At 36.3% G+C, this 11,528-nt stretch overlaps 2 protein-coding genes across 5 annotated transcripts; one reads left to right on the top strand and one right to left on the bottom strand.

Annotated features, from left to right (window-relative positions):
* Positions 1-970: 970 nt before the first annotated feature.
* Positions 971-8,866, top strand: LOC107786675 (uncharacterized). Of its 4 annotated transcripts, none has more exons than XM_016608190.2 (14): positions 971-1,482; positions 2,341-2,399; positions 2,642-2,744; positions 2,855-2,964; positions 3,102-3,170; positions 4,088-4,696; positions 5,067-5,605; positions 5,682-5,746; positions 6,582-6,661; positions 6,858-6,962; positions 7,051-7,190; positions 7,302-7,430; positions 7,865-8,017; positions 8,107-8,866. In XM_016608190.2, the coding sequence occupies exons 1-14, from the start codon at positions 1,275-1,277 to the stop codon at positions 8,258-8,260; spliced, it is 2,523 nt and encodes an 840-aa protein (XP_016463676.2). In that variant the 5' UTR covers positions 971-1,274; the 3' UTR covers positions 8,261-8,866. The 4 variants fall into 4 exon arrangements, with proteins under 4 accessions (XP_016463676.2, XP_075094450.1, XP_075094451.1 ...); XM_075238349.1 differs by having other exon boundaries at positions 1,044-1,482; positions 6,558-6,661; XM_075238351.1 differs by having other exon boundaries at positions 1,253-1,482; positions 2,642-2,699; positions 2,917-2,964.
* Positions 8,867-9,384: 518 nt separating this feature from the next.
* Positions 9,385-11,238, bottom strand: LOC107786674 (pentatricopeptide repeat-containing protein At2g46050, mitochondrial-like). The gene has a single exon (XM_016608189.1). The coding sequence runs from the start codon at positions 11,236-11,238 to the stop codon at positions 9,385-9,387; it is 1,854 nt and encodes a 617-aa protein (XP_016463675.1).
* Between the last annotated feature and the right edge of the window lie 290 nt (positions 11,239-11,528).

The raw sequence follows: 11,528 nt of genomic DNA, 5'->3' as shown, positions 1-11,528 counted from the left end.
CACACATATACGTGATATATATATATATTTGAATTCTATTTTTTTAATATTTTGAGATATAAAATTATTAATAACTTTTTATAATCGATCTCTCCTAAAAATATTTTGGACAATATTAAAATAGTTTTTAACTCTTTTATTTTAGCTTTGAACAACTTGATTCATATTTTTCGTGGCATATTTAAATTCTAATAAATGAATAAAAGATAATATATAACTATGAAGTAAGAATAAAATGAGATGATAATAATATTTGAAAGTTTTAATAATAGAATTTAATTCAAGAAAAATGATGATTTGACTTCAAGATATTTTTTTGTCGATAACACAAAATGCTTGAAACTTCACGAAAATACAAAAAAGAATGCACGATATATGATATCAATAGTACTTTTAAGCTATGTGACTTTTCGAATAATACTACTCCTACTAAGTTATCAGACTTAAACCCGAAAAAGCAAGAAACAGAATATATAAGAGTATAAAGTTATGCGAGCGATTAACTCTTGGACAAACCATCTTAAAAGTATTTTTAAGCTAATAGCCGGCAAAATTACAAGTACCCAAGTTTTCTATTTTTCTCAAACTTGTTCTTTTTCAGCTTATACTTTCATACCGGAAGTTATTATTACTCCTTATATCTGGTATTCATATTTAAAAGGAAAAAAATTAATGTATATTACGAGATCAACAAAAGTTATAACTACAATCCATCCAAATTAATAATATAACTAACTTTATTTGAATTTATAAATATAAATTAATGCTATTTCCCATAATTGGAGTATCAATTTGTTAAGTATACTAAATTCACACAACAAAAAAAGAAACTAATCTTTCATTTTCACCCATAATTAATAATTAATTGAGATTACTTTTCTTCTCCAACTTTGTCCCCTCATCTTTTTCCCACTAGCGTGTCTATTACACCATCCTATGACTCATCGACCTCCACGAGGCGCGTGAACTTACTCACATCCTTCTTGCCAAGGAAATGGTGGCGTGTTTATTTGACGTAATAAAATAATGCAGAGTATTTTTTTAGTCCAATTTCAATTAAACACTAGTCAACCCACAAATCCAAGAACATACTCCAAAAATTCAACAAACGCCAATTTAATACTACTCATTTATTTTGTACTACAATTTATTTATTATATAGCCAAAATTCTGATTCACTGAACTCCATTATAAAAATCTGATTTTTTTTCTTTCCTAATGTATATTTATAGGAGAATGATTCAATAAAAACATCCTTATTCTTTGTACTAAGAATGAGGAAAACAAACATGTTTATGATTCTGGGTCATTCTTATTCGAATCTTTGTCTAGTAGTATTTGTAGTAGTGTTTACAGCTACTTGTTTTAGTTCACAACAAGTGGAAGGTGGGGATGATGATGGTCGGCACAACAGTGTCACTCTTTCTAGTTTCACATATGCAACAACTCTGCTCAAACCTTATGAATGGCGATACATTAGTGGTAATTTATTGCATCATTTGATTAAAGTTTGTTTTTCTCCCTCTTTCCCTGAGGGATTTTGCTTCTTTCTTCTTTTTAAGTTTTTGGAGGGTGGGGGTGTTTGATGGGGCACGAGAGGGATTGTGGTAGGTGATTTGAAGTTTCATTTTGACGAATTTGGAATACTGGGTTTTGATTCTTTTAGTGTTCTTGACATCTTACCATGATATTTAAGCCTTATTTGGGTGGTTTTCTGAACTTGCTGCTATATCTTGTATTCATCGATACAAGAATAGATTAATGCAACGACACATGTACGAAAGCAATATTCTATTCTGTTTTTGTTCTTGTTGTGTCGTTGTTGTAACTGATTGATGGTCTGTGGATAATTTGTTTCACTGACGTATAAGTTGCTTTGATGTGATGCTTGTTCTGATTCAACAATCTGGTCATGTTTATCTATTCCTGTTAATATCTCCTTAGTCATGAGCTGCTTGCTTTTTTATTCAGCAGTTGCGGGTTTAGCTTGGTCTTTGCCTTGAGTGCTTTCTAATGTTTAACTATGAACATTTTATCTATCTTGGTTGTGTTTGTGAAGAGAATATCAGTATTTACATCTATGTAGATATTTGAGAAGTGTTGTTTTTTACAGGCATATTAGTGCTTTCTTATTTTGTTAGTCTCTCAGTTTTTCAAATCTTTCCTAGCTGGATTTCCTCATTTGATGGCTATCTTTTGATAAGTCACTTTCGTTCAGTTTTGATTGCATCACAGATAATTGTGTGAGGAAGTGTTAAGTACAAAGTAACATGTGTAGCAAGGGTTTCTTTCTATTTTCATTAATGGCTTACTGGTTTTGGTTTCCATGCCTTTCTGCAGTGGACTTACCACCATGGTTCTCTTCAGTGACTATTGATTTGGAATCCAATGTTGGCCTTGTAAGTTCACGGCCAATACCTTTGTCATTGAAGTTTTTCTTATAACTTTACAACTTTGTTAACTCTTCTTGTTTGTGCTAAATATATGATAATGTAATTTGCTCCTTTTGTGCACTACAATTTTCTCCCTTTACTTCCTTGATATTGGTATTTAAGAATTTTTCCCGCCTGACCATACCATGCTTTTAATCCCAATTTTTATCCTTTTACAATCTTTAATTCCTGAATCTAACTGCAAGCAGGACCTGAAAAAAATAGGAAAAGCAAGTACTTTGCCGATGATCTGCTTCCGAGAAGGAAGTCCACCCCTTCCAGATGTTTATAACACTTCTCTTACAGGTTTAGGTATGATCTTTTAACTGACCCTTCTCATTTGACATACCAAATTATGTGGTTGTGATGATTTTGTAGCAGGATGTAACCGCAAACTAGTAAACTTATTTTTTTCTCTGTAGTGATAGATCATATCTTGAATAGTTCCTTTGGAGGGTCACAAGACCTTCAAATTGTTGAGAAGTGCTATCCCATGCAGAAAAATATATTCTTGAAGTTGACAAATGAGCAGGTTTATTCTTAATTTTCTAATATTATTGGTGTAGTTTATTATTTGTGTTATACTTGCTTTTATCATCTGACAGATAAAATTCTCTTCAATGGTGGTCTTATGCATGTTTACTTGGGTTTGAATAAGCTTTTTCACAGATTTCTCCAGGAATATGGTATTTTGGTCTATTTAACGGCATCGGCCCTATAAGGACACAGTCAAAAATGGTACTCGCTCTAACTTATTTATATTCCATGTTTTAGCCAGAATCCTTTTGCGCTTCTTTCTTATGGACACAAGTATTCGAGTTTTCAACATATGATCAAGTAGGCATTTTTTCTTTGTTTGAATACTCTTCTGATATATCTGAAAATTTTCTCTGGGCGTCTCTATGTGATCAATTAATACCCTGTATTTGTAAATTTCCTGTAAAAATGAAGAGTTAGGCTATTTCTCTCCTATTTACTACGTCGATGAAGAATCAAATTATCACTATGTTTATTCCTTTTTCTACTTCGCCAGAGGGGAAGTAAAAGATGAAAGGTCTACTACTCGTCTTGTTTGGCTATATATTAAAGGATAGGTTGAATTGAAAAAGGAGAGTTAACATGATTGATCTCGTTTGGGATTATATGAAACTGGTGAAAAAGATTTGCTGGTGGAAGAAAATATGGAAATGGTAGAGGTGAGGACGTTGTAGTTTATGTTGCTAATAAAGGAGCCACAGCTGCTATGTTAAAAATGGGCTAAGCAATCTGCCAAATCTGTGAAATGTAAAAATACATGGGTAACGAAGAGTTCCGCCTGAGAGAGAATCCTGTGTTCTTTCCCTTTGGGCTGGTCATGGGTGAGGAGGGATTTGATACATACTGAAAATTATTTGCTTAAAAAGGTAGCAGTTGTGTTTTAAGTTCGCTGTGCTGTTCACTTGTGTGATGAAGATTATTGTTCCTTCATCATAACAATGAGAAATACTATTCTAGCCATAAACCTGGAGGTTCTAAGATCTCATACTATTGTCCCTTGGAGCCTAGCTTACCACTACGAAAGAAGAACCATTGAAGTCCTAATACCCATTATTTCAATGGCGTAATATCTTAGGCTCTTAGCTAGCTAATTTCCATTCATTGATTTCTTTTTGCAGATTAATCGAGGACATTCTTACTCATTCAGTGGTAATATAACTGTGGAAGGGTGTACAAATTCAGCTGTGTTGGGCAAATTCTGCAACCAAACAATTAGTTTACTCTCATGTTTGGACACCTATATATCGTCTGAAAGTGGAATAGGTAGTCGATCTTATAACATAACTGCAGCGAATGTGACTCCTTGTGGAGGTGCCGAGGATAGCTGTCTTGATGTTGCTGGGTCAAAAGTCTACTCCTTGGATGTAGTGAGTATCGCGGAGGAGCTAATAATCACAGCATTAAATATCACATTCACTCAATCACAGCGGTCTAATGGAACCATCAGCGGCAGTGGAATTTCCCTTATGTGCTATGTTCGGCATGGGGCTATACCGCTGCCACAAGTGTATGATTATTCTGCTGATATAAACAGATCCCCGTTGGTCATACCTTTACCTAGACTTGGTCGTTGGTATATTAAAATTCAGCAAGCAAACCTGTCAGAAAGCATGGTGGTAATCCAAGAAATGAACACTACAATATGTTATTCATTGGAATGGCAAGTACTTCGGTGTCCTGCAGATAATGCTGGATTGAACTGTACATCAGTGAAATACACACTTCAGGTGAACTTTTAATGAGCTTGGGCTGCTTCCATCTTTCTCAAATCTTTTCATTAATTCCATATACTTGTTTACTTGCAAATTAATATTGAACATTATGCATTGTTTTTTTGACAAGGAATATTGAACATTATGCATGGTCATGTGTCATGTTCATTATGGTTTTGGATAACTGAGTTTCCTGCTTAATAAAAGAAAATGATATGCTAGATGTACAGTTCGCATTTTCTCTTCTAATGCAAACTGCACAGGTCAAAGATGACCTGATTAGTTTTGTCAATCTTTCCATGTCTCTTTCTTTTTTTTTGAATTCTTGAAGCAGTAGCAGGAGTGCAGAACTGTCCATTGACAACCTCATACTGGTTCTGTGCAGACGTTTCTGAGGAAAAACCCATCTGTCGCTTTTGAATCCTATTATCTACCAATCAATGGAGAAGTTTCCTCAGACTCTGCTAATTTCCCTTTGGGACCTCTTTTAAGTAATTCCTCTGATGAGGATATGAGGGATTACGCTTGGACCTTTTTCCTTCTGGACATCCCCTATGCCGCTGCTGGCGGAAATATCCATGTCCGCCTTACATCAGATGCAAAGATAAGTGGGGAAATATATGCCAGATATGGTGGATTGCCGTCTCTTAGTAACTGGGATTACTTCTATGCAAACAGCACGAGCAACAGCAACGGTTCCATGTTTTTTAAGATACACGATGCAAGTGACAAGTCCATCAGCTTTTATATCATTTATGCTAGAGGAGGAACGTGGAGTTTTGGGTTAAGGCACCCAATATCTCACAGGCATAGTTCGAGAGTTGAAACTATCATGTCTATCTCACTAGAGAGATGCCCCCAAAAATGCTCTTCGCATGGGACATGCCAGTCGGTGTTGGATGCAAGTGGTCTCACATTCTACAGGTTCGTATGTGATGACTTCTGAAGATTAAGCTATTGAGTCGTCATGTTCTGATGCAATCAAATCTGTCCTTTTCAGTTTCTGTGCTTGCGGTAGGCGCAATGGAGGCTTTGACTGCAGTATTGAACTTGTTTCTTCTTCAGGTAAAGCATTGTGTTTTTGTGACTTTCAGACTTGGCTCAGTGTCTTTTAGCCATTTTACGATAAGTGTTGCTATATCCTCTGCGTGTTAGTGTATTTTTGAATGTCTTAACTCAGCCCTTAAACTTGAACCTAGAACCAAGCATTCCAGGTTAGACTAACCGGCTACTGTCTTGCACAATCGGTACTATCTCGAGTAAACCTGTCAATTGATTCAACGTATGATAATCTGAGGAGTAACCTTTGTACTCAATATGCTTCATCTTTTTATATGCCACAATTATCTTTGCAGTGTTTTAGACAACTATCTCTTTGATTATGGATTTCTTAGTAATTTTTCTAAAAATTTTATCTTTTCAACTGTACTTAATAATACCTTATGAATGTACAAAATTTGACTTATAAGAAATCGGTGAATCAATGTCCAAAATCAGCAAATTTTGGACAAATTGACCCTTAACTCCAAGCGCGTCTTTCATCTGGAAACTGAGGAATAATAATAATAATAATAATAATCCTGGCCTAATAATTATTCCCGTCACCCTTAAGGAGTAGAGATGGATGAATAACAGTAAACAGCTAGACGAGGCAACTATTGGATTCAGCCGGTCATTATTGTTGTTCTGAATGCTGATAGCATGTCCTGATCATGACTCAGTGTTAAACCATTTTATTGAAACACGTGTTTCAACATGCTCTCTGCTATTGCTAGTAAACTCTTGATTACTATTTGTTTGTTTATGGTTTTGCTAAAATTTCAACTCAGTAGTTTCTCATTCGTAACCAATTAATTATGCAATGGGTCGTTTAAAGGACAAGTGCTGAAAACTGATGTAGGGCACATGTGGCAATCAATTTCCCTTATTGCATCCAATGCTGCAGCTTTGCTCCCTGCTTACTGGGCCCTCCGTCATAAGGTAATGAGTATTAGTTAATCCGATAACCTCCTAAGACCATTAATTTCTTCTAATTGATATTCAAGTGAAAGGGCTATAAAAATCAGGTATCCAGGGTTATATTTTCAGCAGACAAGCGGAAAAACTCGAGGAAGAGCTTTTCCTTGGATTCTTCGTATTCTATGTTTAAAAGGTGAAACTCTCCTTTCTTCTGCAGGCATTTGCTGAATGGGTTCTTTACACATCAAGTGGTATCTCAAGTGGTCTGTATCATGCATGTGATGTTGGCACTTGGTGTGCACTGACTTTCCATGTCTTACAGGTATCACTGTTATGGATTTTGATATGTTGCATTTTTGCATCTGGTGGCTAAGTAATCTAGGGATATCTTTTTTGTTAACTGGCGCCAGTTCATGGATTTCTGGCTATCTTTCATGGCTGTTGTTAGTACTTTTGTATACTTGGCTGCTATCGATGAAGTTTCAAAGAGGACCATTCACACTGTTGTTGCAATCTTGACAGCCCTCATGGCTGAAAGTGGACCGACCAGGTAAAGTTCAATTGAGGCTCTCTCTTCATCAGGAAAAAAAAAAAAAGTTTGGATGGGCTTCTAGTGATTGAACCGTGTGGATCACCTTTAACCTGGTCAAACATTTTACAGGTCCTCAAACATTATTCTAGTCGTGGCCATTGGGACCGTGGGTCTGTTAATTGGGTTCTTCGTTGAATTCTTTACTCATCATAGGTGGATTTCCTTTTCAACAGAAATTTGTTTGAACATGCTCAACAGGTAGGTGGATTTCTTGTTCTGAAAAATGTAGACCTGTAATTTAAACAAAGCTGAAAAATGATATTTCACTTTTCATATATGATCAAACTCTTATAGGAAAGTTTGGTTTTGCAAAACGTAGGATCTTTATAGAATTACATTCAAAGGTCCCTTGCAGTAGAAATCAGTGACCACATGTTCATTTTTAACTGATTTTCAACTAATTTTGTCAACAACTCCATACAGAATGTTGAGGCTGAACTTACGAACTTCTCTGAAAACTTTCCCCATAATCAAGCATATGATCCATGTTTATCTTCCATAAGCCATACCTACACTTTTCAATTGTTAAGGAAGAAAAAAACAGCAGGGATTCTAGCAATAAAAATATACGGATTACTTTATGATATTTTGTTTTAATCTCTACTATTTCGGCTAAGATGAACTGAATGCAGATGGGAAACTGTAAAAGCATGGATTCATAATTTCATTCGGTCACTTCTAAAGCGCTTTCGGTGGGGCTTTTTACTTGCGGGATTCACTGCATTAGCAATGGCTGCTATCAGCTGGAGATTAGAAACAAGTCAAAATTACTGGATTTGGCACAGGTATGAACATCTATAAAAAATTGTCCTTCTATGTCTCTCTCTATCCTCTTCCAGTCTTTCTCTGACATTTTAATGTGTCATTTCTGCAGCGTATGGCATGTTTCAATATATACTTCTTCATTTCTTTTCCTCTGTTCAAAAGCAGCAGCAGTAAACTGCGAGAACGAACAACCTCAAGCAGAAAATTATGAGTTGGCTCGTCAAAATTCTTTCAGTGGTAGTAATGAAAGAGATGGTAGATAGATCATACTAGAATCTACTTGAGCCCAAGCAATAACAAATAGAGCTGCTTGATGCTGAAAACAGACAATGAACTGCACCATCGGGAGGACACTTCTCCTATTAGGCAGGTGATTAGTGGATAAGGGGAACCAAATGTTTGTTAGTTGTTCTCAAATAGTTCTCTTTATTTTTCTTGAAGTTATCCTTTGGCTTAGGGATACTCAACCATTGGTGTCCTGTTTTACATAACATTGTTTATAGGAAGCAAAAGGAGGAAAGGTCCATTTTGTATAGTCAGGGAGGTTATAGCTTACAATAGGGAAGATGAAAAAGAAAAGCAAAATTGGTGCGAGAGAAAGGTCCAAGGTATACTAACTCTTATTCTTTCTCCGTCAAGTCCATTACGGTGGTGGAGATGCAAGTTAGACCCAACATGTTTAAATGTTGGTGAAGTCTGTAAACGCTGTTCCAATGTTATGCTCATAAAGTCCCTTATATGTACTGCTGCATGGCTCACTGCATCAATTGTTTGTACGTATATGCTCTATTACACTTTTAGAAGATGTTACATGGAATGAGGTTCCCAGTTTTTAGCTTTTCCCTATTGGAGGAAAGGGAAGAAGTAAAGTTTCTGGTTCTTTCTTTATGTATTTACTTTTTGGTTATGATCTTAGACATCCATATGATAGCCTCAATCCAAAAGGGGGATAATATCAACTTTGGGTGTTGGGGATCAATGTGCAACCTCATGGTTAACAATTCCATTTCCAATAGCACCGAGTCTCATCAATTTCCTCTTAATCGTAATTGAAGGAGTTGTTGATTATGGTTAAGCAATGAAAAGTTTAGTATCAAAAGTATGAGGGGAAAAACATACATCCTCTGAATGGAAGTGTGAATCTTCTGAAATATACGGATCCTAATGAAGGTACAGATAAGATCTGAGTTTCCTTCTCAAATAAATCTCTATAGACAAGAAGCCAACAGCATAGACAATTACCCTTCACATTTTTTGCAAATTTTTTCGTGTAGGAGGCTATAACATGCTTTACACCACTGTTGTGCAGACAGCCTAAAGTGTTCTCTTGCATTTTCATGCTAAAGACAGCCTAAGTGTTAGCAACTGCAGTGAAGGATTTGTCACCTCATGCTAATATGTTAATTCCACCAGCAATTTCAACGCTACAGCCTGGCAACTTGTTATGCAACCTCTCTCTTGCCATTTTCCAGATCAAGGCTGCATCAAGCCAATTACTATCAGAGGCATACAAGTTTGACATAAGGACGTAAGTAGCAGTATCATTCGGATCTATAACAAAAAGCTTTTCTGCTGCCCATTTTGCCAATTTCATATTTCCATGGATATTACAAGCGCCAATGAAAGCCTTCAGGGCATCTGCTTGGGATTCAACTGGCATTGAGTTTACAACTTCATAAGCCTCATTCAGAAGGCCTAATCGTCCAAAAAGATCTACGAGACAGGTATAGTGTTCTGAGCTTGGCATAATTTTGTAGTAATTAGTCATCAAGCTGAAGTACTGCATCCCTTTAGAAAAAAGACCACCGTGACTACAAGCGGAGAGAACCTCTAGAAATACAATTCTATCTGGCTTCACATCATTTACCAACATTGTGTCAAAAAGTTGAATAGCTTCCTTTGAAAAGCCGTGAGATGCATAAGCTCCAATCATTGAGGTCCATGAGACAAGATCTGGTGCTTTTATTGAGCTGAAGGACTGGTAAGCATGAGCAATACTACCACACTTTGAGTATGCATTTATCAATGCGTTTCCAATTGATAAAGAATTTGAGCATACATATTTTACTGCATAAGCATGTACTTGTATAACTTCAGGGGCCATTGATAAGTTACCACATGAACTAAGGACACTAGCCAAAGTGAGTTCATCAGGGACAAAATCCTCTCTTAACATCCTTTTCAGAAGGTCAACAGCTTCCTTCCCATCTCCACGGCGTCCATAACCTACAATAATAGTATTCCAAGAGACCACATTTCTGAAGGCCATTACGTCAAAAACCTTGCGAGCATCGGTTATATGTTCATTCTTGGCATACATATCAACAAGTGCACTTTCAACCACCACATCCATGTTAAGGCAAATTTTAATGGCAAGTCCTTGTATCTGCCTACCTAAGTCATAAAACCCCAAACTCGCGCAGGAATTAAGTAGACTAGCAAATGTAAACTCATCCCCCTCAAACCCCTCAAATCTCATCAAATTGAATAACCAGAAAGCCTCTTCACCCAAACCATTCAGTACATAGCAAGAAACCATAACATTCCATAACACCAAATCACGTGCTAAAATCCCATCAAGAACACACCTAGCCTCTCCAACCAACCCAAACTTTCCATACAAATCAACAAGAGTGGCACCAAGAAAACAACTTTGAGCATATCCCAACTTCACAATTGCACAATGCAACTCCTTACCCAACCAAACACCATCCTTTAACTCCACACACAGTCGGAGCAACCCACATAAAGTAAGGCAATCAGGGGGCACCGGTTCCATCAACATTTGCTTGAAATAACGGAACCCCAGATGAACCTTTGCATTAAAACGCCTGGTAGAATACCTTAAACCACATATCAACGTATTCCAAGTTACAACATTTCTAACGCACGTTTCATCGAACAGCTTGCATGCACCAGCAAGCTCTTTGCATTTTACATAAACAAGCAAGAGCTGGTTTCCCAGGGAAAGCACGTTAGTCATACCCAACTTAATTATATTTGCGTGTATGTGTTTTCCTTCATCAAGATTGCCCATTTTTGCTGAATTTTTAAGGGAATTGGAAATACAAGTGTGGGATTTACTTGAATCATTATAATGAGTAAGCTTAACAGTAGGAACTGAAGCTTCTACTATAGCTAAAGGTGAACTAGTGGTGGCGGCAGTGGTCGTTAGAAATAATAACTGCTGGTTAAATGAAATGGTTGGAATTGGAATGTAGCGGTATTTGATAATAATCATGGATTACGGAAAATAGCCACACTAGTGCCCCGAAGAAATGACTGGCCATACAATTTTTTGATGGTTATAGCAGTTAAGATTGAGCAATTTTTTGTACTGTATTATCTTACTATTTTTTGTACTGTATTATCTTACTACCATTCACTTTAATTGATTTTTTATTATTTTTACACATATTAAAGAATTTATTTTTTAATATTAATTAACAATGAAATTAACCATATTAACCTTAATTTGTTCATTGAAAACATAATAGATACTTCAATACTCTTTACTCCAAGGCCAACTTC

The sequence above is a fragment of the Nicotiana tabacum genome, chromosome 19, assembly GCF_000715075.1.
Source record: "Nicotiana tabacum cultivar K326 chromosome 19, ASM71507v2, whole genome shotgun sequence".
Taxonomy (NCBI): Eukaryota; Viridiplantae; Streptophyta; class Magnoliopsida; order Solanales; family Solanaceae; genus Nicotiana; species Nicotiana tabacum.
Note: the sequence above shows the minus strand (reverse complement) of the source record. Positions and strands in the feature narration are given on the sequence as shown.

Coding starts and splice junctions, on each gene's coding strand:
- LOC107786675 (XM_075238349.1), top strand. CDS start 1,275: ATGAGGAAAACAAACATGTTTATGATTCTGGGTCATTCTTATTCGAAT. Junction 5,606..5,681: donor AGTGGTCTCACATTCTACAG/GTTCGTATGTGA, acceptor TGTCCTTTTCAG/TTTCTGTGCTTGCGGTAGGC. Junction 6,963..7,050: donor TGACTTTCCATGTCTTACAG/GTATCACTGTTA, acceptor AACTGGCGCCAG/TTCATGGATTTCTGGCTATC.
- LOC107786674 (XM_016608189.1), bottom strand. CDS start 11,238: ATGATTATTATCAAATACCGCTACATTCCAATTCCAACCATTTCATTT.